At 35.5% G+C, this 27,462-nt stretch overlaps 1 protein-coding gene across 2 annotated transcripts in view; it reads right to left on the bottom strand.

Annotated features, from left to right (window-relative positions):
• ATAD1 (ATPase family AAA domain containing 1) overlaps positions 1-27,462 on the bottom strand; it is a 53,435-nt gene that overhangs the window by 11,515 nt on the left and 14,458 nt on the right. For both annotated transcript variants that reach the window (XM_081232160.1, XM_081232161.1), the window contains exons 4-8: positions 26,632-26,752; positions 21,223-21,423; positions 14,503-14,609; positions 2,910-2,999; positions 59-109 (exon numbers count right to left, since the gene is read on the bottom strand). In XM_081232160.1, the coding sequence (XP_081088286.1) occupies positions 59-109; positions 2,910-2,999; positions 14,503-14,609; positions 21,223-21,423; positions 26,632-26,752 (570 nt within the window). The remainder of the gene's footprint in view (positions 1-58; positions 110-2,909; positions 3,000-14,502; positions 14,610-21,222; positions 21,424-26,631; positions 26,753-27,462) is intronic.

Below are 27,462 nucleotides of genomic sequence, written 5' to 3'. Positions count from 1 at the left end.
TATGAACATAAATATTTTTAAATTTATAAGATGGGGAAAAATGTAATTTTCTACTTACATTTTCATTTTTCAAGATGAGTTTCAGGATTGCTTCTCTTTGTTTTAGAGCCTAAAAGTAGGATAATTTCCTGTTAGCATTTAAAAAAAAAAGGATCAACTAATTTTCCTAATAGTTCTTCCTTTCCATGTAAACTACCTGACAATACCTAGAAGAAATGACAGAAACTCTGACAGGTCATGGAAACTTTTGACTAAAGCAAGGTCTAGATTCTAGACTCTAGATTAACCATTTGTGGCCATCTTACTGAACTGTATCTTCTTATTCTGAATCCCCAGTGCCTAGTACCATATCTGGAAAATAACATGCCCTTAAATATTTCTTGAGCGAGTGAATGAATTCCTATGACTACCAATGTCTTTCCTCTACAGCTCTGCAAATCTCCTTAATTTAGGAAATTTCTGAAAACTCACTGCTGCCATAAAATTTTTTATCAGTAACTGGAAGAGATGGCAACAATAACTGCTCGGTTCTTCCATTCAGCATGTAACTTCCATGTCCACTAATTTATATTAGTGAATTTTATTTAGTGTTAATAGCATATTAGTTTATATGCTTGTATGCTCCCCCCCACCCCAGTGATGCTTCATATTACTAGAGAATAGGAGCTTTTATAGAATACCTGACATATACAGTAAATACGAATGCTTTTAAAGATTATTATGGCTGAACTCATCCCTATTCCCACAACCACTGAAAAAAACAGAGCCAGTTACAATGAGTACCAAATTAAGTGACCTGAGAAACAAGACCAAACTGTTGTTTCTGTAATTCAAATGTGTTAAGTATGAAGGTTAATTTGGTATGTTAGGCGATCACCAGTAGGTACTTTTTGTTAATAAGCATTTAACTTGGAAAGGAGTTTTAAGGTAAGGTTAATCATACACTTTGTTATCACAGTTAAGCAGTAAGAAAAAAATTATCCTATAAAGTGCATGTGTGTGTTCAATAAAAACAGAATGAGGAGGGGGATTATAAAAATCCCAGTTTCTACATTACAAGTACACAAATTTATGACAAATTTGAAAAAATCTTTTACAACCTATCTTGAACTCATACAAAAATATATTAAACTTGCAACTTTAGTAAAGGCTACTTTCCATGCTGTTGTACCCTATGTTCTATTCTACTGTACATCAAAACCCTGTTTGCTCTTAGACGATAAGCAGAGATTCTATCAAGATAATCTTTACCTTCAGAACCACTGAGGTGAACTGATTATCTCTAAAAATATTCTGATGTCTTGGTAACAAAATAAGATCAAATATCTTGTGTGAAGCATACAAAGTTCATCTAAACCTTCAGCAGTCAACCTTTCCAGCCTCATCCCCACCTACTTTCCTTGATGCCCCCTAACTGAACTATCCCCAGAAGTCACCATTAAATATGTGCTTCCACACCTCCTTGCCTTTCTTCATTCTGGTAGAAAAGCATTTCTCTGCTTCACTTGACTGTCAAATTGCTACCATCTTTCATCCTTCAAGGTCCAGCTCGATTCTGTAGGTTTCACTAACTCCTCAGACAGAATTATGTTTTCATCATCATCTCAGGTTCTCACAGTTCTTTAAGCATATTTTTGTGAAGTACATTTTACATTTTTTTTTTTTTTTGGCCACGTGCCATGCAGGATATCTTAGTTCCCCAACCAGGGATCGAACCCACGCCCCCTGCAATGGAAGCACGGAGTCTTAAACCGCTGGACCGCCAGGGCAGTCCCCATTTTACATTATTTATTTTTGTGTCCGGCTCCCCTGCAATAAAGAGTTCTTTTAGGACAGGGGCCACGTTCTATTCACCAGAGCCTGGCAGGTGTCTGACACATATTAATGCTCAATAAATATTAGTCATATTAAGTACATTTTATAGTCTCCTATATCACATTAAAAAATCTCTGCACTGACCCATCAGGTAGATTTTCTAACAGACTGCCTAAGTAAATGTATACCCTCAGAGGAATCAGAGGCTGCAGCTGCAGCAAAGAGCCAGCCAGAGTAACTGTGCAGAGGCCATAGCCACCAATTTCAGGAAACCATGTTTACTGCTACAAACTGTTAAGCTGAAGAATATAAAATGGGGCAAATATTTTTAGGCCAGAGATTTTAATTTTGAAAGAAGCGACAGTGTAAGTTCTTCTACATAGCAATGTATGTCACATGCTGATTGCATGGTGCATAGAGTCTATTACTAACCCTGTTTGTTTTTTTCTCCTTTAATCTAAAAGCAGACAAAATTCAGTATTCAGGGATTTTGTGCAAAAAAGTATCAAGTTTTAATCCTCTACTTGAGGGTACTTTTAACTAGCAAAAAAGAAGGCTAGAAGAAGACACTTACCACCGGTTCAACACCACCCTCACATTTGCATTCTTATGTTAAAGTGTAATATCATAGCTACTGGTTAATCATTAATCCTGCCACAGGAAAGAACTGCCAATAATTAATCAATTAAATACCAGGTGTTCTTCCTGTCAGGCCTTCAGAACGGTTCTTTAACCCTGAAACCCTAATTTCACCCTATCCTAAACCAAAACTATAATGTACATTTTCTTATGTATCTTCCATAGGTAACTTTACTGCATTCTAAAGAAAATCACTGAAGTGTCTAGGCAAACTTGAGGTAATGAGATACTTTGAAGAGAAGCAAACAACATTGATCTTAGGAAAGAAAAATGAAAAAAGCAAGAAAAGGAGTGGAAAGCACCAAAGTAACTAGGGGAATCCTTGCCCTGTTCCTCCCCTGCCTGTCATAAATAATAAGTCTTATTTTTTAATCATTCCCTTTGTGAAATCACAGATGAAGACATGTAAAAAAGCGAATATTTAACTGTTCATAATATCAATCAAATCCACCTACAGGCTGGTTGATATGAAATCTCGTAGGCATTCTTCTCATTATAGCTGAGTCAAGATCCTGAGGACGATTAGTAGCTCCCATCACTATGACCTAAATATATAAAGAAAACAAAGGTATTAAATATACCAGTAATACTCCTTTCAGGTTGTTATTACTAGGGCTTAGAAGATATAGAAAATTAAGTGGGGTTTAAACTAAATCTTCTATAGGAAATCTGATTGTAATCCAGTATTACTCAAATATTTATAGATACAAATCAGCGTTAATCCTAAATACATCAAATGATAGCAAAGCTGGTAAGGCTGATGCATTTCGCCAGACTCCTAGTAACTAAAATAATAATTATTCAGTTACTGAGGAATTATAAAAATTTTTAAAAACCTATTGTATTTTCCAAAATATGGTTATTCAGTGGCTACATGTTGAATAACTTAAAGCTATTTATGTTACAGTTTGGGAGTATATATGAGGGGAATACTTCAAGTCCTTTAATAATATTAAGGAGAGAATCATTTCCCCTACCAGAATCTGAGGATTCTGGTAATAGTAATAGATATCATCTATTTTTTCCTCTGGATTTCACATCATTTCATGGCACTATCAGCACTGCAGGTGACATCTTCTCAGTGCTAATAAAACCTCAAGCAATCCAATTTTAAACAAGGGCAACAGAATAAAAGCAAACATCAAAATGCTGGGTAGAATATTAAAAAGAAAAAGAAAAAAAACTGCTGGTGGCCCTGCCAGCCTCTGGGTCTATGCCGCTTATTTATAAAGAACGTAGAGATGAAAAATCAACACAAATAAAGACAAAGATATACAAAACTATTTAATTTCTGAACGGCTTCAATATTACCATTATTGTTGATATTTCTGTATAATATAATTAAGCACACAGCTGTCATCCAAAATGAAATTTATTGGTATTCTAAGGAAAACTTTTATTTCAGCCTAAGAGGTCTTAGATTTCTGAAATAATCTGAAATCTAACTCCAGAACATGTTGAAAAATACACTAACTCTTACATTCTACTTTTTTTTTTTTTTTTTTTTCAGGCTATGCTGTGCAGCATATGGGATCTTAATTCCCAGACCAGGGATCGAACCCATGTCCCCTGCATTGGGAGTGCAGCATCTTAACCACTGGACTGCCAGGGAAGTTCCTTATATTCTACTTCAACTCTTTACATTTAACATTACTCAACTGCCAAATTACTTTCAATTAACTGTGAGAGGTTGCCACCTAGAGGGAAAAAATATACATACAAATTTGAGAAATAGTTCCATAATATAATGCAATTTTGTATTTGGGTCAAGTGATCCTAAAGTCAAAATATTAATGCTCTTACCTGTTTTTCTTTACTGACTTTCTACAACTCTATAGAATTAATAAGGAAAATTTCTACCTAATGTAAAACAAAGTCTTTAAAAGTGATCAAATGAATTAATTGTATAAGATAAAGGATGAATATAGTATATTTTGAGGTAGAGTATTCATTAGATATTTAGAGAGTTCAAAGTGATATGGAAGCTTGTTGAAGACTGATCATATTATGTTGTAGAGAATCACAAAAAGCACTGTGGTTGAGGCAGCACCTGAAAAAAACTGAAAAAGGGGCTGTGCTTTGAGAAACATTCTAGGTAAACAGCCTGAAACAAAACAAAAACCCATTATGAAACATGAAACACTAAAACTTAGGATCTAGGAATCCAGATAAATCTAGCACAACATGGCCTAATGAATTTATGTGGGGTGATAACAGATATTCACGATGAAGAAGCAAAGCAAGAGTGACTGACATCACTTAAAGAAGTAAATTTTAAGGAGTGATTTTAAGGGGCAAAAAAGATAACCTTTACACATATATTAACTCTATTTAGTGCAAATAAGCTAAAATTAAAAATGGGAAGCAACAGTAATTTTTTAGTATTTATGCAGCAAAATTAATGTACATTTTAGGTATTAGTTAAGACTTCTAAAAATCTTTAAAACAAAATATTAAGATAAATTTTTTACCATTTCACATTTAAAACAATCAGATCTAAATATATGCCTCAAAAGCTGAACTATGTCAATGAATACCCTGAAAATAATGTTAGCTTTTATGTCTCATGTCTCTCAAGATGAAGAATGTATCATTGACTAACTTGGATTTCCAGTAGCAGTGACGGGTTTAATTGGGCCATTCAACTATTTTTGTTTCCTCTGTGGCAAGGAAACAAAGAAAGTAAGCTGGGGTACTGGGCTCCATCCATAGTCACAGAATAGACAATTTTAGAGGAAAGCTAACTGGTTCCTATTAAAGAAGATGTCTAAAACTATTATTCAAATTAGTAACAGCCATTTTAACCCCCTCAACACACAAAAAAGTTAAAAGCAACATCTTTATTTTCTTCCTCAAAAGTCTGTCATAATAGAACAGTAATTAGTATAGTAAAGAATAACAGTTCTAAAAATTCAATTTTAATTTGCTGTATCAGAACCACACTGTGGGGCTCTGGACGAAGTGGCTCAGGAGTATATTTCATCCAAATTATTTTATAATATTATCATTATTTCCTTGGTTTTAAAATAATACTCTGCTAAGATATAATAGTAACTATCAATATTTCTCTCTTACATGGGCTAACTATTCTCTGCATACTTTAAATACTATTGCTTAGGAGGATAATTAGTGTTTGGAAACCTGCAAACTAAACTCATTGAATAGATTTCTCAGAACCAATGATTAATATAAATTGTTTCTAGTAATTCACCAGAATTTATCTATGTTGTGCTTTCTTCTCTAATCATTGAACAAACACCAAAGGCAATTTTCCCTCAAAATGAAATTATACTTTCATAACGGTGATGTAGGACATGGGGCTTAATTTTCTTCTTAAGAATCAAGTGTCTCAGCACTTTAGATTTATGGTAATGTGGCGGACAAAGGAGATCCTTAAACCCTCTGGCTACAAAACATGCAAAAATAATAAAATATTTTTAAAAACTAAATTAATCAATAAATCTGCAAAAAAGTAAAGGAATTAAGCTGAATCCAGCAACAAAGCCTATATATGATGGAGGCAAGCAAGGGTAGAAGTTGACCACATACCATCTGGACACGTACAGATTTTAAAAAGTGGTGTGTGTGATGAGAGACCACCCTACATAAAGTTGGGACTCATGAAGTACTATGGCCTGAGAAAAGTGGTGAAATATTAGAAAACCTATTTGGCAGAGTCAAGCCTTGGTTCGTGGAAAGATATATAAACACACACACTAAATCTCTGAGATTTCATGGTTCATGGCCAGCTAACATGGATCCTGAACCTGAATTTACCTGTCTTTGGAAAAGAACACAGCAGAGACAAGTACAAAATCCTCTTAGAACAGCAAACCATCAATGTAGATTCCAAAAATTCACACACAAAGTTCTACCAAATATGATTTTTCCCATGAAATCACAAAACACACAAGGAAATAACCATCCTAAACCCAAATGATAGAACAAGATGTACAAATACTTCTATGCTAGAATTACTGAAGATGGACTATAAAATTAGTGTTAATACATTTAAAGGAATAAACAAGAAATAAAAAAAAAATCACATAGCAAATACTTATGTAGCATATATATACCAGATACTGTTACAGGCACTTTACTCAGATTAAATCCTTAAAATCCTACAACAGTTCTGAGGTGGATACAATTCTTCCCTTTTTATAGATATTACCCCCTCTATTCAGACACAGGGTGATTATATAATTTTGCCAAAGTTACAAGGCTAACTGATGCCAGGGCTCTGCTTTACTAAGCCAACTGGCAAGAGACCATCAAAACTGATCTGGCAGACCTGAAAAAGAATTTATAGAGCTGAAGAATATAATAACTGAAATGATAAGCTCAATGAAAATGCTACATAACTGAAGGGATCCAAATGAAGCCAGAATCATCTAATTGGAAGAGGTAAAGAAATTACCCAGAATATAGCACAAAGAGATGGAAAATATGAAAGAGATGTTAAAAAACATGGAATATAAATAAGGTATATCCAAATGGCTTTTGATAAGATCACAAGGAAAATGGAAAAGAAAAAATATTTGAAGAAATAATGGTTGAATTTTTTTTTTTTTTGGCTGCGCTTGGGTCTTCATTGAGATGCGCAGGCTTCTCATTGTGGTGGCTTCTCTTGTTGCGGAGCATGGACTCTAGGTGTGCAGGCTCAGTAGTTGTGGCGCATGGACCTAGTTGCTCTGTGACACATGGGATCTTCCTGGACCAGGGCTCAAACCTGTGTACCCTGCATTGGCAGGCAGATACTTAACCACTGCGTCACCAGGGAAGTCCCTCTATGTTTTCTTAAAAGGGGCAAAAACAGACTACAAAATAGAAAAAACCTACTGAAGTTAGAACAATGAAAAAACATTATTAACCTTCCCAAAACTTTTCCATGAGAAAAGTTTTAAAATACATATATACATGAGATATAAAATAGGTGATTCATGGAAGGGGCGGGGGGGGGGGAACCCAAACAGAAAAATGGCTCTAGAAGTTCCATTTCCAGCAATATGGCAGAAAACCAAATATGCCAGAAAATTTTTTAAATTTTCTTTTAAAATACATTATTGATCTGGCAAGAAAGTATGGAATATTCAGAGGTGAAGGACTAGGTGAAAATGGGAACTCCAAGATGTAAATTGAACAATATAGCTGGCTTTCTCTCTGGGGGAATACCAAGGGACCTTAATTTTGGTTTTCACAGCATTTCAGAGGAAAGAGACAAAGCCTAGGACAGAAGACTGTCATGTATAAAATTGGAAAGGTGCATGTGACAGGAAGTGGTTAAGTATATAAGTATCAGCAATTAATGAAAATGAAAGTATAAAATTAAGTTTAAATTTAAAAAATATATATATGTAAATAAGTTTGACTACTCAAAGTACAGAGAGGCCTGTACAAATTGGAAGCATCCTTTTGCTACATTAGTCAGAAATTAGCAAGCAAAGGAAATGTATTTAACCGCCCTACTTCCCTGATGTGTGACAACGTACTGTTAAGTTGTGTGGCACTGACAAAACTAATACACAGTTGATTCTTTTTCTAGCTTCTTTTAATCATTCCTTAGAACCTTACAGAAAAGGATATTACAGTTTAGAACATCTGAGAGCTTGCAAGGAAAAACATGCAGCCCCACTTTAACTAAGAAACGACAGACCTGGGTTGGAAACAAGATGTCGGAGTAAAAGAACTTGCACTCGCCTTCTCTCATGAAAACACCAAAATCACAACTAACTGCTGAATAACCATCAACAAAAAAGACTTGAACAACCGAAAAAGATATTCTATATCCAAAGACAAAGAAGAAGTCACAAAGAGAGCATAGGAGGGGTGCAATCGTATAATATATAATCAAATCCCATACCTGCTGGGTGGGTGACCCACAAACTAGAAAGTAATTATATTGCAGAAGTTCTCCCACAGGAGTGAGAGTTCTGAGTCCCACGTCAGGCTGCCCAGACTGGGGGTCTGCCATCAGCAGGAGGAGCCCCCAGAGCATTTGGCTTTGAAGGCCAGTGGGGCTTGATTACAGGAACTCCACGCATGGAGGGCACACTCAAGGTCCTGTGTGTACCAGGACCCAGGGAAAAAGCAGTGACTTCACAGGAGCCTGGAGAAGACCTACGTGCTGGTCTTGGAGGGTCTCCTGGGGAGGCAGGGTGGCTGTGGCTCACTGTGGGGACAAGGACACTGGTGGCAAAGGTACTAGGGAGTATTCATTGGCATGAGCTCTCCTGAAGTCTGCCATTTTGACATCAAGATGAGGCCCCACTGCAGGATCCAGTGCTGGAACGCCTCAGGCCAAACAACCAACAGGGCTGGAACACAGCTCCACCCATCAGCAGGCAGGCTGCCTAAAGTCTTCCTGAGACCACAGCCGCCTCTAAACACACCCCCTGACACGGCCCTGCCCACCAGAGGGACACGACCCAGCTCCAATCTCCAGTGGGCAGGTACAAGTCCCTCCCACCAGGAAGCCTGCACAAGTCTCTAGACCAGCCTCATCCACCAGGGGACAGACACCAGAAGCAAGAGGAACTACAACACTGCAGCCTGCGGAATGGAGACCACAAACACAGAAAGTTAAGACAAAATGAGACGGCAGAGAAATATGTTCCAGATGAAGGAACAAGATAAAACCCCAGAAGAACAACTAAGTGAAGTGGAGATAGGCAATCTACCCGAAAAAGAATTCAGAGTAATGATAGTAAAGATGATCCATGATCTCGGGAAAAGAATGGAGGCACAGACTGAAAAGATACAAGCAATGCTTAACAAAGAGCTAGAAGATATAAAGAACAAAGAAACAGAGTTGAAGAATACAATAACTGAAATGAAAAATACACTAGAAACAATCAACAGCAAAATAACTGAGGCAGAAGAACAGATAACTGACCTGGAAGACAGAATGGTGGAAATCACTGCTGTGGAACACAATAAGGAAAAAAGAATGAAAAGAAAGGAGGACAGCTAAGAGACCAATGGAACAACATTAAACACACTAACATTCACATTACAGGGGTCCCAGAAAGAGGAAAGAGAGAAAGGGCCTGAGAAAATATTTGAATAGATCATAGCTGAAAAATTCCCTAACATGGGAAAGGAAACAGTCACTCAAGTCCAGGAAGCGCAGAGAGTCCCATGAAGAATAAACCCAAGGAGGAACATGACAAGACACATAATAATAAAGTTTAAAAAATTAAAGTCAGAAAAATATTAAAAACAACAAGAGGAAAAAAAAATAACATACAGGGGAATCCCCATAAGGTAATCAGCTGATTTTTCGGCAAAAACTCTGTAGGCCAGAATGGAGTGGAGTGGCGTGATATATTTAAAGCGATGAAAGGAAAAAACCTACAACCAAGAATACTCTACCCAGCAAGACTCTCATTCTATTTGACAGAAAAAACAAAAGCTTTATGGACACTCAAAAGCTAAGAGAACAAATTACAACAAATGCTAAAGGCCACAACTGGAAACAAGAAAATTATGAATGGAAGCTCACTGGTAAAGGCAAACATACAGCAAAGGTAGAAAGTCATCCACATGTGGATATGATATCAAACCCAGCAATTGTGAGGAGAGTACAAAAGCACGATACTGTAAATGCATTTGAACTTGAGACCAGCAACTTAAATCATATATATATATATATAGATATAGATATATATATAGACTGGTATATCAGACTGGTATATCAAAACCTCATGGTAACTGCAAACCAAAAACCGACAATAGATATACATACAAAAAAAGAAAAAGGAATCCAAACACAACACTAAACATAGTCATCAAATCGCAAGAGAACAAAAGAGGAAAAGAAAAGAGAACTACAAAAACAAATCCAAAACAATTAACCCAATGGCAATAAGAACATTCATATCAATAATTACCTTAAATGTATTAAATGCTCCAACCAAAAGACATAGGCTGGCTGAACGGATACAAAACAAAGACCCACATATATACTGTCTACAAGAGACCCACTTCAGATCTAGGGACACATACAGACTGAAAGTGAGAGAAAGGAAAAAGATATTCCATGCAAGTTGAAACCAAGAGAAAGCTGGAGGGCTTCCCTGGTGGCGCAGTGGTTTAGAGTCCGCCTGCCGATGCAGGGGACACGGGTTCGTGCCCCGGTCCAGGAGGATCCCACATGCCACGGAGTGGCTAGGCCCAGGAGCCATGGCCGCTGAGCCTGCGCTTCCGGAGCCTGTGCTCTGCAACAGGAGAGGCCACAACAGTGAGAGGCCCACATACCGCAAAAAAAAAAAAAAAAGAAAGCTGGAGTAGTGATACTCATATCAGACAAAACAGACTTTAAAATAAAGACTGTTACAAGAGACAAGGAAGGACACTCCATAATGATCAAGGGATCAATCCAAGAAAAAGATATAATAATGGTAAATATATATGCAGTCAACACAGGAGAACCTCAATATACATGGCAAATATTAACAGCCATGAAAGGAGAGAGCGACAGTAACACAATCATAGTGGGGGACTCTTAACATGCCACTTTACCAATGGACAGATCATCCCAAAATGAAACTAAATAAGGAAGCACAAGCTTTAAATGACACATTAAACAAGATGGACTTAATTGATATTTATAGGACATTCCATCCAGAAACAACAAAATACACTTTCTTCTCAAGTGCTCATGGAACATTCTCCAGGACAGACCATATCTTGGGTCACAAACCAAGCCTTGGTAAATTTAAGAAAATTGAAATCATATCAAGTATCTTTTCTGACCACAACGCTATGAGACTAGATATCAATTACAGGAAAAAAACTGTAAAAAATACAAACACATGGAGGCTAAACAACATGCTACTAAATAACCAAAGAATCACTGAAGAAATCAAAGAGGAAATCAAAAAATACCTAGAAACAAATGACAATGAAAACACGAAGACCCAAAACCTATGGGATGCAGCAAAAGCAGTTCTAAAAGGGAAGTTTATAGCAATACAATCTTACCTCAAGAAACAAGAAAAATCTCATAAACAACCTAAACTTACACCTAAAGCAATTACAGAAGGAAGAACAAAAATACCCCGAAGTAAGCAGAAGGAAAGAAATCATAAAGATCAGATCAGAAATAAATGAAAATGAAGGAAACAATAGCAAAGATCAATAAAATTAAAAGCTGGTTCTTTGAGAAGATAAACAAAATTGATAAACCATTAGCCAGACTTATCAGGAAAAAAAGAAATAGAAATCAACAGAAATAGAAATGAAAAAGGAGAAGTAACAACTGACACTGCAGAAACACAAAGGATCATGAGAGATTACTACAAGCAACTGTATGCCAATAAAATGGACAACCTGGAAGAAATGGACAGATTCTCAAAGGCACAACCTTCCGAGAATGAACCAGGAAGAAATAGAAAATATAAAGAGACCAATCACAAGCACTGAAATTGAAACTGTGATTAAAAATCTTCCAACAAACAAAAGCCCAGGATCAGATGGCTTCACAGGCGAATTCCATCAAACATTTAGAGAAGAGCTAACACCTATCCTTCTCAAACTCTTCCAAAATATAGCAGAGGGAAGAACACTCCAAAGCTCATTATAAGAGGCCACCATCACCCTGATACCAAAAGCAGACAAAGATGTCACAAAAAAAGAAAACTACAGGCAAATATCTCTGATGAACACAGATGCAAAAATCCTCAACAAGGGCTTCCCTGGTAGCACAGTGGTTGAGAGTCTGCCTGCCGATGCGGAGGACGTGGGTTTGTGCCCCGGTCCGGGAGGATCCCGCGTGCTGCGGAGCAGCTGGGCCCGTGAACCATGGCCGCTGAGCCTGCGCATCTGGAGCCTGTGCTCCGCAACAGGAGAGGCCACAACAGTGAGAGGCCCGTGTACCGCAAAAAAAAAAAAAAAAACCTACAATGAGGTAACACCTCACACCAGTCAGAATGGCCATCATTAAAAAGTCTACAAATAATAAATGCTGGAGAGGGTGTGAAGAAAAGGGAACCCTCTTGCACTGCTGGTGGGAATGTAAATCGATACAGCCACTATGGAGAACAGTATGGAGGTTCCTTAAAAAACTAAAAATAGAACTACCATACGACCCAGCAATCCCACTACTGAGCATATACCTAGAGAAAACCATAATTCAAAAAGACACATGCACCCCAATGTTCACAGCAGCACTATTTACAATAGCTAGGACATAGAAGCAACCTACATGTCCATCAACAGAGGAATGGATAAAGAAGATGCGGTACATATATACAATGGAATATTACTCAGCCATAAAAAGGAACGAAATTGGGTCATTTGTAGAGACGTGGATGGACCTAGAGAGTGTCATACAGAGTGAAGTAAGTCAGAAAGAGAAAAACAAATATCGTATATTAATGCATATATGTGGAATCTAGAAAAATGGTATAGATGATCTTATATGCATAGCAGAAATAGAGACACAGACGTAGAGAACAAATGTATGGATATCAATGGGGAAAGGGGGGATGGGAGGAATTGGGAGATTGGGATTGACACTATACACTATGATACTACATATAAAATAGACAACTAATGAGAACATACTGTACAGAACAGGGAACTCTACTTAATGCACTGTGGTGACCTAAATGAGAAGGAAATCTAAAAAAGAGGGGATATATGTATATGTATAGCTGATTCATTTTGCTGTACAGTAGAAACTAACACAACATTGTAAAGCAACTATACTCCAGTAAAAATTAATTAAAAAAAAAAAGGCTTAAAGACCCAGATGTAAGACCATATACTATAAAACTCTTTGACATAAATTGTGCAAGATCTTTTTGGATCTACCTCCTAGAGTAATGAAAATAAAAACAAAAATAAACACATGGGATCTAATTATTAATGTCCAAAATATTACAAACAGCTCATGCAGCTCAACATCAAAAAAACACACAACCCAATCAAAACATGAGCATAAGACCTAAATAGACATTTCTTCAAAGAAGACATATAGATGGTCAAAAAGCTCATGAAAAGATGCTCAAGATCGCTAATTATTAGAAAAATGCAAATCGAAACTACAATGAGGTATCACCTTACACCAGTCAGAATGGCCATCATTAAAAAGTGTACAAACAATAAATGCTGGAGAGGGTGTGGAGAAAAGGGAATCTTCCTACACTGTTGGTGGGAATGTAAATTGGTACAGCCAGTATGGAGGTTCCTTAAAGAACTAAAAATAGAGGTACCGTAGGATCCAGCAATCCCACTCCTGGGCATATATCTGGAGAAAACCATAATTCAAAAAGGTACATTCACCCCAAAGGTCACAGCAGGACAATTTACAAAAGCCAAGACATGGAAGCAACCTAAATGCCCACTGACACATGAATGGACAAAGAAGATGTGATACATATATACAGTGGAATATTATTCAGCCACAAAAAGGAATAAAATAATGCCATTTGCAGCAATATGGATGGACCTAGAGGTTATCATATTAAGTGAAGTAATCAGACAGAGAATGACAAATATCACATGATATCACTTATATGTGGAATCTAAAAAAATGATACAAATGAACTTACAAAACAGAAACAGACTCACAGACATAGAAAACAAACTTATGGTTACCAAAGCGGAAAGGTGGGAGAGGGGGATAAATGAGGACTTTGGGATTAACATATACACACGACTATATATATATTTTTAAAAAGTGACAATAAGAACTGAGAGTAAAGACTGTAAGGATTTATGGTAAGAGTCAAACGAAATGTACAGAATACTCATAGCCACTGTCACTTCCTTTTCCTTGACATAGATGGTTCTAATACCCTGGTTTTCTCTCTTATTCTTGTATTTGTTTTGAGCATTTGGGAAATCTTTTTAACATTTTATTAATTACGAAGCCCTCAAAATGGATGAGACATATACAAACCATATTCTTTCAGATTCTCATCATTTATTGGTAAGTATAAGCTACGAAAAATAATTTTGTAAATAAGCTTAACAAGCAGCCAAATTTTCTATTAACACCACCACCAAGAATAACACAAATTAAAGCAGATTACTTTCAAATACCTGGCAGCTGTGATCAGTATCCAATCCATCCCAGAGACTCATAAACTGAGCTTTCATCATGGCTGTAGCTTCATGGTCAGAACTTGAACGGTTTCGTAGAAAGGAGTCTAGAAGAAAAAAATCCTTAACCTTACAAACCAATAATAAATTACTCTTTACATAATTTCAAATCATTAATTAAAAGCTGACAATTTTATGAAATATTACAAAGAAAAGGGTTCGAATATGCCTTTTCATACATTATTCTGATATAACCACTTTGACAAATTATCCAGCAAATTAAATCAATTCACAATCCTTATTTCTTTCCTAAAAATACATTCATACCAACATATATAAAAGAAGTAAAGGATCTAGGGCTGAGAGGCTAAAAAAGGATCACGTAGTGTCTTAGAGCAAAAGTCTGTGTGCTTTGGCCCTAACTTTCCAGGTTCTCTGCATCCTATGTATTCTTAATTATGGATCACATCCTTTTTCCTCATACACTTTTCCTGGTAATAAATAAAAATGATACTGGAAAATCTCAAAACACTATTAAGTGGGAAAATATAGGACAGGAAATCGTTTAAAACATACATGCTGGCATGCATGTACATATACATTATACAGGGTAAAAAAAACCTTTAATGAAATACACCAAAATGCTAATAACTTTGGTTATCTCTCAGTGATACTGATGGACAATTTTAATTTTCTCTTGAATTCTTTTCTATCTTCCAAATTATCTATAACAAACATGAAATACTTTTAGAAGGGGGAAAACATTTTCCTTCTAGAATGAAAGGACTGAAAGGTGGTATATCCTAAGAACGAAAAAAAGACAATAAAAACAAATCCTATATTTTCCAGTACAATCCTATTTCAAATGTTTTGTCTTGTATCTCTTCAAATCACTGGCATTTCTCAATAACTTCCACATTTCAACATTAAAACTAAAACTTGAAGTCTGTCAATCATACATGCAAGTGACATGAAAATGCTTTTTAATGTGCTAGGTCCAAGCTTTAAAAAACAAAAAATTTTTTTAAAAAGCAATTACAGCAAAAGCACATTACTGTGACATGATAGTTTTGTGATGGCAAACATATATCCTGTATTTTCTTTTACAGTTTTAATCGTGTACAATATGTACCATTGTTGTACCATGTATTGTACCATGTACAATAAACATACCCATTTATTCTGGATGTATAAAATCTAGTCATTTTAAAATTGCTTATTTTTTAAAGATAAATTGTGTAAGTTTAGCTGCCTACTTAACCACCATAATTCTGCTATTAATTATTCTTAAATTATCTTCATTTCTAAGAAGTGGTTCAGGCAAGATGGCTGCTTAAAATAATATGAAAAACTTAAAATGTTGGATCAAAGTATAAATAACCTAACTATATCAGTAGTTACATTAAATGTAAATGGTCTAGAGTATGCAATTACCTGTTTAAGATATTAGACTGGATTAAAAAAACACAAAACCCAACTGTGTACTGCTTACATGAGACATACTAAATATAAAAGCTCAGAATGCTGAAGACGGTGGAAAAAGACATGTATGTAAACACTGACAAAAAGACTGAGTAAGATTTTTTTAAGTTAATGCATATCTGATAAATAGTGCTAGAACAATCGGACATCCATATGCAAAAACACAGACTTCAACACAGACCTTATACATTTCACAAAAATTAACTCAAAACAGAACACAGACCTAAATGTAAAACAAAAAGCTATAAAACTTATGAAAATAATACAGGAGAAAATTTAGGGAACCCTGGGTTTGGTGATGAACTTTTACATACAACACCAAAAGCACAATCCATCCAAGAAAAAAATGTGTAAGTCGGAGTTTATCAAAAATAAAATTCCTGCCCTGTGGAAGACATTATTAAGAGAAAAGACAAGCCACAGACTGGGAAAAAATATTTATTGTATGAAACACATATCTGATAAAGGACTTGTATCCAAAATTTACAAAGAACTCTTAAAATTCAACAAGAAAACAACCCAGTTAAAAAATGAGCAAAAGGGCTTCCCTGGTGGCGCAGTGGTTGAGAATCTGCCTGCCAATGCAGGGGACACGGGTTCGAGCCCTGGTCTGGGAAGATCCCACATGCCACGGAGCAACTAGGCCCGTGAGCCACAACTACTGAGCCTGCACGTCTGGAGCCTGTGCTCTGCAAGAGAGGCCACGACAGTGAGAGGCCCGCGCACTGCAATGAAGAGTGGCCCCCACTCGCTGCAACTAGAGAAAGCCCTCGCACAGAAATGAAGACCCAACACAGCCAAAAATAAATAAATTAATTAATTTAAAAAAATCCACCTTCAAAAAAAAAAAATGAGCAGAAGATATGAACAGAGACCCCACCAAAGAAGATATACAGATGGCAAATAAGCATATTAAAAAAAAGATGCTCAACGATATACATCACTGGGGAAGTGCAAATTAAAACGAGACACCACTACACACTTATTAGGATAGCTAAAATCCAAAAAATTGGTAATACCAAGTGCTGGAGAGGAGTGGAGAAACAGGACCTCTCATTTACTGCTGGTAGAACTGCTGGTGGAACTTTTAAGTGCAAATAGCCACTCTGAAATACATTTGGTAGTTTCTTACAAAGTTAAACACAGATTTACCATACAATCCAGCAATTGAGCTCCTAGGTATTTACTCAGTTGAGTTGGAAAATTAAGTCCACACAAAATCCTGCATATCTCTGTTGTTAGCAGCTTTACTCATAATTGCACAAAACTGGAAGCAACCAAGAGGTCCTTTAATAGATGAATGGATAAACAAACTGTGGCACAACCATACAATGGAATATGATTCAGCAATATAAAGAAATGAGCTACCAAGCCATAAAAAGATAATGGAGGAAACAAATGCATATTGCTAAGTGAAAGAAGCCAGTCTGAGAAAGCTACATGTTCTATGATTCCAACTGTATGATATTCTGTAAAAGGCAAAACAATAAAGACAGTGCAGCTAGGAGTTTGGGAGGGAGGAGTTTGAGAGGGATAAACAGGTAGAGCACAGGGGATTTTTTTTTTTTTTTTTTTTTTTTTTTTTTTTTTTTTTTTGCGGTATGCGGGCCTCTCACTGTTGTGGCCTCTCCCGTTGCGGAGCACAGGCTCCGGACGCGCAGGCTCAGCGGCCATGGCTCACGGGCCCAGCTGCTCCGCGGCATGTGGGATCTTCCCGGACCGGGGCACGAACCCATGTCCCCTGCATCGGCAGGCAGACTCTCAACCACTGCGCCACCAGGGAAGCCCAAGCACAGGGGATTTTTAGGGTGGTAAACTATGCTGCCTGATATTGTAAGGGTAGATACATGATATTATGCATTTGTCAAAGACCACAGAACTGTACAACACAGAATGAACCTTAATATAAACTATGGACTTTAATTATTAATAACATACCAATAATGGTTCATTAATTATAACAAATATATCACATTAACACAAAGTATTGATAATAGGGAATCTGTGTGTGTGGGGGGATATGGGAACTCTGTACTTTCTGCTCAAGTCTTCTGTAAACTTAAAACTGTTCTAAAAAATAAAGTTTAGTAATTAAAAAAAAAAGGTTACTGAATATCTGAGATTGCAAGAAGGAAAGAAAAAAAATCCTAGAGATCAGGAAAAGAGAGAACTGAAAAAAAGAATGGTGAGATTTTGAGGTGATTATGCCACTGTTTGTGTGTGTGTTTGTGTACACAACAGGTATGCATGGGTAGCACCAGGAGGTTCTGCTTTGGTGTTAATATCCATGCTGAAGCCAAGATGCCCAAAAGGATGTACACTCACAGAAAGTATAGACAAGAAAAAAAATTATGCTCACCACTACAGGGAGTTAAGGACGCTTGTCTGTCTTGGCCTGGGCTCTGGAGGGAAATATGTCCCCCCTGAAAAATTAAAAACCAAGATCACAGGGGCTCTCTCTCAGGCCTGAAGTCTAAATTCAAACTGTCATTCAGTCTAGGAACATCCAAGTTGAGAAATTAGAGCCTAAAGCCTCTAAGTGGAAGACAGAAAAACTACTCTGGATTATTTTAGGCAACACAGAATTCTCATATAAAAGCAAGTCCTAAGCAATCTAGAGTTCGAAATGACACACGGAAACAAATTACTATGAAAGAGAGTTAACAATATAAAGAAGTAAAATTTCAAACAGAACAATCCAAAGAACTATATAAAAAATAGTATGTGGGCTTCCCTGGTGGAGCAGTGGTTGAGAGTCCGCCTGCCGATGCAGGGGACATGGGTTCGTGCCCTGGTCCAGGAAGATACCACATGCCGCGGAGCGGCTAGGCCTGTGAGCCATGGCCGCTGGGCCTGTGCGTCCGGAGCCTGTGCTCCGCAACGGGAGAGGCCACAACAGTGAGAGGCCCGCATACCACAAAAAAAAAAAAAAAAAAAAAAAGTTTAAAATTTTGAAGATGTAAAAGGGATCGAAACTTTAACAGAAAAGCAAGTTATAGTGAAAATAGATAAATTTGAAAAATAAACAAACAGAACTTCTAAAGTTCAAATATAATTGGCAGAATACAAACCCAATTGTTGCAAGATTGAACATAGCCAAGCAAAGAATTGCTTTTTATTACTTACTCAATGACTGATTGACTTTTGAGTTTCACCATTATTTTATGTATCAACAAAAATTTTTAAATACTGCCAATTAAATTATAACATGCTATCCCAATTTCAGGGACGTTAAAATGTAAAAAAACTAAAATAAAACTGTATGTTTTAGAACTGATGAAATATGGTAGAGAACTAGATGCTACAACTATGGAAATGACTCAAAATTAAGTAGAGAGTTGAAGAAAAAAAATATATATATAATAAAACAGAAGTCTTGCAATATTCAATAGCAACTAGAGAGAAAAGATAGATTAATTACAAAGAAATATTAGGCTATAAGCAGAATTCTCAAAAGCGACAAGACTGGTAGACAACAGACTTTTGGCTTTAAATTGCTGAAAGAAAATAATTCTGTATCATTTAACAATAAAAACAGAGTCAACACATTTTCACACAAAGACAACTCACTGTACTCACAATCACTGCTGAAAGAATTTTGACAGACTTCAGTAAGAAGGAAATTAAATCCAGAAAAGGCAGGTGCAAGAAGTAACAGTGAGCAAAATAACTGGCAAAGTGGATCTCTAAACAAGCACTGCCAGTATAAAAATAACAACTAATATGGAAAAGTAAAAAACAAGAGAAACTGTTAACAAAAACATATGAGAGATGAGAGGAATGATTAGTATTCAAGAGTTCTAAGGTCCCTGTATTATTTGGGAAGATGCGAGAAATAATTAGCCTAGACTTTTAAGACAAGTAGCTATGCTAAAAGAAAAAGAATACAGTTGACCCTTGAAGAAGGTACGAGTTATGGGCGCTGAGCCTTTCCATAGTCCAAAATCCACATATAATTTACAGTTGGCCCTCCATATACACGGTTCCTCCATAGCTGCAGTTCATGTGGTGATAAGAGTTTTTACTGTTGAGAAAAATCCACGTATAAGTGGACCCATTCAAACCTGTTGTTCAAGGGTCAACGGTACGTAACTTCTAAACCTGTGTGAGGGAAAAGGGAATAAAAAAAGTACAAAAGTCCACTAGATTGGTAAATATCCATAAAAAGCACACAGTTATGTGGTAGAAATAAATCTAAATATATCAGCTATCAAAATGAAAGCAAACTGACCACAGTTCCTGGTTAAAGAGCCTTAGATTAAAATTTTTAAAAATCCAGCTATATGCTCCTTTGTGCAAAAGTCAAAGCAAAAATCCAAAATAAATGGAATAAATTGATGAGAAAGATACACAAGGCAAACAAGTACTCAAAATACTTTATACCTATCTTTCTCTCTATATATTTCTATATAGTTTATCATATTACATATAATTATAATAGTAAATTTATTCAAAGCTACAGTTTTAATTACTGTAGCTTTATTATAATATATAAATTATAATAAAAATATAGATGATCCATAAAATAGAGAAAAAGTCCACTAATATAAAAGTCATGACATACAGAGAAAGATGATCTATTTATAAGTTGACAGTCCATATGGCAAGGAATTAAACTAGATTCCTACTTCACATTATATATTTTAAAAAGGAGAGTATTTATGGAGGTAGTGAAGGGATTTGTAAACCAGACACAAGAATTATAAACCATAAAGGAAAAAAACTGATAAATGTAACTACATTTAAGTTTAAATCTCCATAAAAGAAACTATCATAAAGTGAAAAGATAAGCCAGTCTAGAAAATATTTGCAATCATAATAAAACATCATCAAAGAATTACTAAGAAAACTGCAAATAATCCCAAAGAAAAACCAGCAATTTACAAGCAAGGAAACCTAAATGGCTAATCAACATGTTAAAAGATGCACAAATTTACTAGTAAGCAGGGAAACACAAAACAATGATGAGATAATTTTTGCTCTTTAAGTTGGCAAAAATTAATGATACTGCCTGAAAAGATAAGTTTTGGGGGAGTATGTAGGGAAACAAACTGTATACTGGTGAGAGTGTAAACGGGTATAACCACTTTGAAGAAATGGTAATCCTAGTGAGGTTGAAGATGGACACATCACACAACCTAATGGTTCAACTTCTAGATACCTACCCTGGACAAACATATGCATGAGGAAACATGTACACGAAAGCCCACTGCACACTGTTTAGAAAACATAGCATACCTATTTCGTCTATAAAGATGATGGAAGGCTGTAGCTTTATGGCAAGGGAGAAAACAGCAGCAGCCAGTTTCTGAGATTCTCCATACCACTTATCTGTCAGTGTTGAAGGCTGAAGGTTAATAAATCGACAACCTGCTTCTTTGGCTGTAGCCTTGGCAATCAACGTTTTACCACAGCCTGGAGGCCCATAGAGAAGTACACCTGGAAATTAACATGTTATTTTATTATTTCCTTTAAGAGAAAGAGATATTTGCTAGTTTATGGGATAATAAATGTAATATTAATTCTGTCCACATGAAACTTTTTTGCCATATTCACTTCCATTTTTATTAATCTTTTCTTATAGTAGAAAGGAAGGTGCTATATTTTAAGTTTGTGTCAGTGATGACATGTATTTGAGATTATAGCACCCTTGTGCTTCCTCCCTTCATGAAATGGTCCAGTTCAGGATATTAAAGACAATCATCTTGACATCCAAACTCACACCTCTTGATCAATGGCTGACAAATAAAATCGTCTAATGCCCTTCCCCTTCACAAGCTAAGAGCCCTACAGCACAATGACAACAGCCCAGAGAAAATGAACAACTTCAAAATAGACTGTAGAAAACACTGTTTTGCAATTGCTCAGAGACTTAAGATAATGATCTTTTCTTAAAAAGAAATCACCAGTCACTCCTGTTTTAATTTCCTAGGAATAAAACTATATTATTAACCTAGAGTCTCCACTGACAGCAATTTGCTGCTAAATGCAATTTAAGGTAAGTCTTTTAATATATAAAAGATCTAAACAGGCTGAGGTCTTGAGCAATTTGGGGAATCATCACCAACTGTTTTTCATCTAAAATGAGGTAGCATTTTCTAGGTTAATATAATACTAAAATTATGGCCCTGACTATAGATCATTTACAGACAGGCCTGACAAAAATCATCATTTGCAAACTTCTTTAAATATTTGCTTAATCTAGAGCTTCTCGACTTTTCTCATGTAATAGCACTTAAAGAATGACAATATTGGGAATTCCCTGGCTGTCCAGTGGTTAGGACTCGGTGCTTTACTGCTGGGGCCTGGGTTCCATCCCTGGTTGGGGAGTTAAGATCCCACACACCATGGCCAAATAAATAAATAAAGACAATATAGGCAGCATGCTGGGGTAAAATGGAGAGAATTTGGAGTTATCCAAAATATTCCTATTATGTAATAAAAATAAAAAACAAAATATGAGGGAAGAAAAATAAGTACTTTATATAAACCTCCCCCCCCCCAAAACTTACATTTTTTTAAAAATGAGAAACTTGAGCTTGGTTCTATAACCTAGCAAATTTTTTTCATGCCAAACATTTCAAAATAATGTTCAAACTCCTCTTCAAGCACACATAGATTTTTCTAGTGGTCTTAATAATTCTTCAAGATTCAACTAACTCATGTTTAATCATTTTAAATTAAACCCTTCTAAAGCTGATTTAAAAATTTAAATCCATAAGCACTGCCAGTATATGTTAATATTGTCAAGCAGTCCTCGCATTTTTTAATTAAGTTCATTTAGGTACTAAAAGTTTAGTTAAGTCAGTTAAATTTGAACCTTCTATTGACACTTTTAGATGGCTCATGTGAGCAATACAGAATATAGTCTAATGCCATCGAATTCAAGTGAAGCTGAAAACATATGGGATAACATATGGAATTATTACATTTATTATTTTGATCATATAATTTAATATGGAATGCAGGTCTACTAGCAAACTTTTAATATGTATTACTTGAATCTCAGGTTTTTAGAACTAATGATGCAAAAGTCTTCATATTTTGTTGACTTTGTAGCTATACCATCACTTCATAAACACATGGAATACTTCAGACTGTCAGATTTGTTTCAAAGTATTCATTTATCAGTTTGAATATTTTATTCCTAATAGTTTAGTTTTGGTACCTCCTAGTAGGATTAAGTTTTTCTAATTATTTCAGGGATTATAATTAGTATTATTAATTGAGCAGTTATTTACTAATGTCTAAAGATTTAACATGCAATGAAAACTTTTGGATTTCATAATCTCCTGGAGGATGGAGCTGTGACAGATAAGGTTCACATGAGGAACAATCAATGCTCACTTCTTGACCTGGGTGGTAATTACATGAGTGTTAGCTTTAAAATTATTTATTCAACTGTTTAATCCCCATCTCTGTATGTATCTTAAGTTTCACTAAGATTCATGTTGTCCCATCTGATACTTTATCAGTGAGTACAGCAATAATATTATTTGAAAATGGCATGTTTTCTATATCCTTTGTTGAAGTGGACTCCACCACGTTAATATTTATGAAGATAAACGAGTGGTTCTGCAAATGAATGTGAGGCATTTAGCTTTAATTATTAGTTTTATAACATTTTAACTAGTTTTTAGAACTTAGCCTGATACTTTTACAACCATTTTCAACAGAATTAAAAATGTGTTTATTATTTTGTGCTTTGTAGAGACTTAAAAATTCAAACCCCTCTTTAGGATGGATGTTTTTAACAAAGGCTTTACTTCCTAAGTACTGCATGCAAATACAAGATTTAGGATGAGGAAGAAAAGAAGTATTGGGACAAACAAATCCAAATTTGAGATAAGCCTCATTAGTGAAAAATATATTACCTTATTAGTGACCAACTTTTCTTTCTTTCTTTTTTGGACTAGTTTATTTACTTTCAAGGTTTAATAAAAAATTTGTCCAAATGGTGGAAAAATAAATATCTGTAAAACTACTTAAATACAGAGTACTGGGGGGAGGTGGGGGGGAAGTTATAGGCCTTTATGACTTCAGAAAGTCCATCTTTCAAAACATATATTTCTTATCTACATTTTAAAGAATGCATCAAAACATGGAGTACGATGACATTCACAAACATAACAGTTATGTGCCAAAATAATGATTACTGAATTCAGATTTTATAGAAGGACCATACAGCATTCAAATGGATTTCTTTTTTAATTTTTTTTTTTTTAATATTTATTTGGCTGCGCTGGGGCTCTTAGTTGTGGCAGGTGGGATCTAGTTCCCTCACCAGGGTTCGAATCCAGGCCCCCTGCATTGGGAGCACAGGGTCTTAACCACTGGACCACCAGGGAAGTCCCTCAAATGGAATTTTAACTATTGTAAATTTTTAAATGTTTAGGGGGAAGAAAGGGTTACATTTTTTAATGCAACCATCAGTATTTTATGGCATGTTCTTGTAACCAATAAGTGACACCATATCTTTATATGTTATTAAGTATGATTATCATGTGTCACACATTCATGACATAACAAATCATTCTCAAATTAACTTTCTGTAGTCTGTGAGGCAGTGATCAATTTCAGCTTAGACAGCAATGAACTAAGGAAAACATAAAATTGGCAATAAAGCAATGAGTCTAACCTAGGTAACCTATTTCCAGTCCCCAAATGGAACAAGTATGGTATGCAACTGATTGTATACTCTGCTTCTGTACACCAATATCCAATTTATGTTGGAGGTCAAAAAGGAAATCAATGATTTTCCAAACTTTTGTTCTTGGTAAAAAATTTTCCAAAAATGCAAAGCTGAAAAACCTCAAATAGTAAAACTTTAGATCACATAATAAGGAAATACTCATGTAACTTAAAAAAAATTTAAATACACATAGGAACCACCTTCAGTTTTAGATAATGCTTTTAAATAAAAAGCAGATTTACATAAGGCTGTTAAAGTACTCCCTCATAATTTGGTATCTGCTATACTAATTGGGGCTTTAAACCAAGTCCAACTGGTGAAGTCACCCAGTTACCTGGCCTAAGCCATCACTGATGAGAAAAGCTTTCTCTAACAGCATTAAAAAATTTCCTAAATTCATTAACATTGTGAAAATGAGACATAAAAATTGACAAAAGTTCTTTCTTGTTCACACTATAAACAACCTGCAAGAGGGTACTGAAGAACTTAGTAATCCAACATTTGCCTTACTCTTGATCTGGGCTCAGATAAATCATTTGACATTTTCTTTGGGGAAAAAAAATTTTTTTTTAAATCACAATAGAGTAAATGCTTCTTGTTAGAAAATAAGTAGCTTTGTTGTTTCAGAAAGTAAGATATATAAAAAACAGATTTGTTGTTTTAGTTAACAAAAAGAGAATGCCATTTTTGGTGGTAACTGTTAGCCTCTATTTACCAGAAACAAAAATTTTCTACTTCATAAAAATGTACAGCTATTGGCTTCAATTATCTTTGAAATATAAATTAATGCACTTTTTGATATAGCTGCAAAATTAGTAAGATTATAAACTACAACATATACATGTTATTTTGATATTTCTAAAGATCCTTTTTTGAGAAATGCATTTGTCTAATAATTTGATTTTAGTCTTGACTAGCAACCTCTCTAGTTTTGGCAATACAATAAAGAGAAGCTTCTACTAGATGGCAATACAATAAAGAGAAGCTTCTACTAGAAGCTTCTACTAAATAAGCTACGCTATAGCGTTTGTATTTGAAAGCCATGGCAACACACTTCTACAGATCTCACCATCAATTATCATGTAAGCTACATTTGAATCGCCTTTAACAAGTCTTAAACATGATCAATATATGAATGGCCAATAATAAAAGTATTAGGGCTTCCCTGGTGGTGCAGTGGTTGGGAGTCCGCCTGCCGATGCAGGGGACGCAGGTTCGTGCCCCGGTCTGGGAGGATCCCGCATGCCGCAGAGCGGCTGGGCCCATGAGCCATGGCTGCTGGGCCTGCGCGTCCGGAGCCTGTGCTCCGCAACGGGAGAGGCCGCAGCAGTGAGAGGCCCGCGTACCGCAAAAAAAAAAATAAAATAAAAAATAAATAAATAAATAAATAAAAATAAAAGTATTTTATTTAAGGATGTAGTTATAAATACTTTCAATTCTTGAGTTTCAAGGCTTTTGAAGTAATCACTAGGAATAAGAAAATGTTTCCCTTAAAAATAAGTAGTATTTAATTTCTAGTTCATCTGTAGTTCACTATTTCCTTAAAAACAAAACCAAACAAAACTACCACTGCAATCTAAAATAAAATTACCAAGAGGAAAAAAAATCACTAGAATCATGAAACAACCAGAAGTCGTATCTTGAAGACAAAAACCCATACTGTTACTTTGAATTTTTTTTATCCTCTATTTCCCTAATTTCATTTTCTTGTAAGTAATAAAAATGAATTTGAAATAAAGGGATTATTTTGATATGTAACTATGGGGAAAAACTTTACCTAAATTTGGAAGCTGAAGAATAAGCAATTATTTTAAAATCATTATTTATAAAACAGTTCACTGGATCTCAGCAGTCTCTTGAAAACTCAACTTCGAAAACACCAGTTCTATAATGGCAGAAAGTTTCCATGTTTTCCAGATTTTTAATGCTTTAGCAAATATAAACTTTTACCATACCTTTTGGAGGCTGCAAAAGCCTGGAATTTTCAAACAAATGCTTCTTTTTGATAGGTAAGATGACTGTGTCTTTCAGATCCGTAATGACATCATCCAAACCTGCTATATCACTCCAAGTAACCTGGTAAAAGTTAAGGTCAGCATGAAGTTTTACAGCTAATGTATATTCACCAAAGTAAAAAAGAATCCCCCCAAATGGCAAGCCTTAATTATCCCTAAATAGTAAATTATAATTATACCTAAATAATAAAAGTTTAAAATGATATATTAATATAAGTACTTTTAAGCAATACTGAAATTATTAAACTACCATGAGCTAAAATTTAATAGTCAACTACCTATTCAAAAAAAAAAAAAAAAAAAGGCCCTAGGTCCCACACTCAGAACTCTGAGATTTGGGATCTAATAAGCTGACCTCACTCCATTAAGATGAGGAAATACTCTGCCAAGAAGAATGAGAGCCAGCTTTGACAGACAGTTCAGCACTAGCTGAGTGGCCTAATTCACAGATGATGCTGTCAAACATAATAGGAATGAATTTAGAAATAAGGCTTATACTCACCAAACTGGGCTTCTGAATTTTACTAATTAAAAGTAAACTGTGTCAAAACTTGTCTTATATTTATAGAGAGTAAACGGGGATACATTTTTTCAAAACTGATAACAGCTTGTGTATTTTAAAGCCTTCTGACTCAGCTTAAAAAATTTTTTTGGGGGGTGGGCACTGGATAAACTAACTGAAAAAGACCTGAAGAACAAACAAAAACAACCTAGCTTTAATTTGGAAGAGTAAAGGGGCTGGAGGTGGGGCTGGTCGGAAGCAGTATTTAC

Source organism: Mesoplodon bidens (assembly GCF_964165515.1).
Source record: "Mesoplodon bidens genome assembly, chromosome: 1".
NCBI classification, from domain to species: Eukaryota; Metazoa; Chordata; class Mammalia; order Artiodactyla; family Ziphiidae; genus Mesoplodon; species Mesoplodon bidens.
Note: the sequence above shows the minus strand (reverse complement) of the source record. Positions and strands in the feature narration are given on the sequence as shown.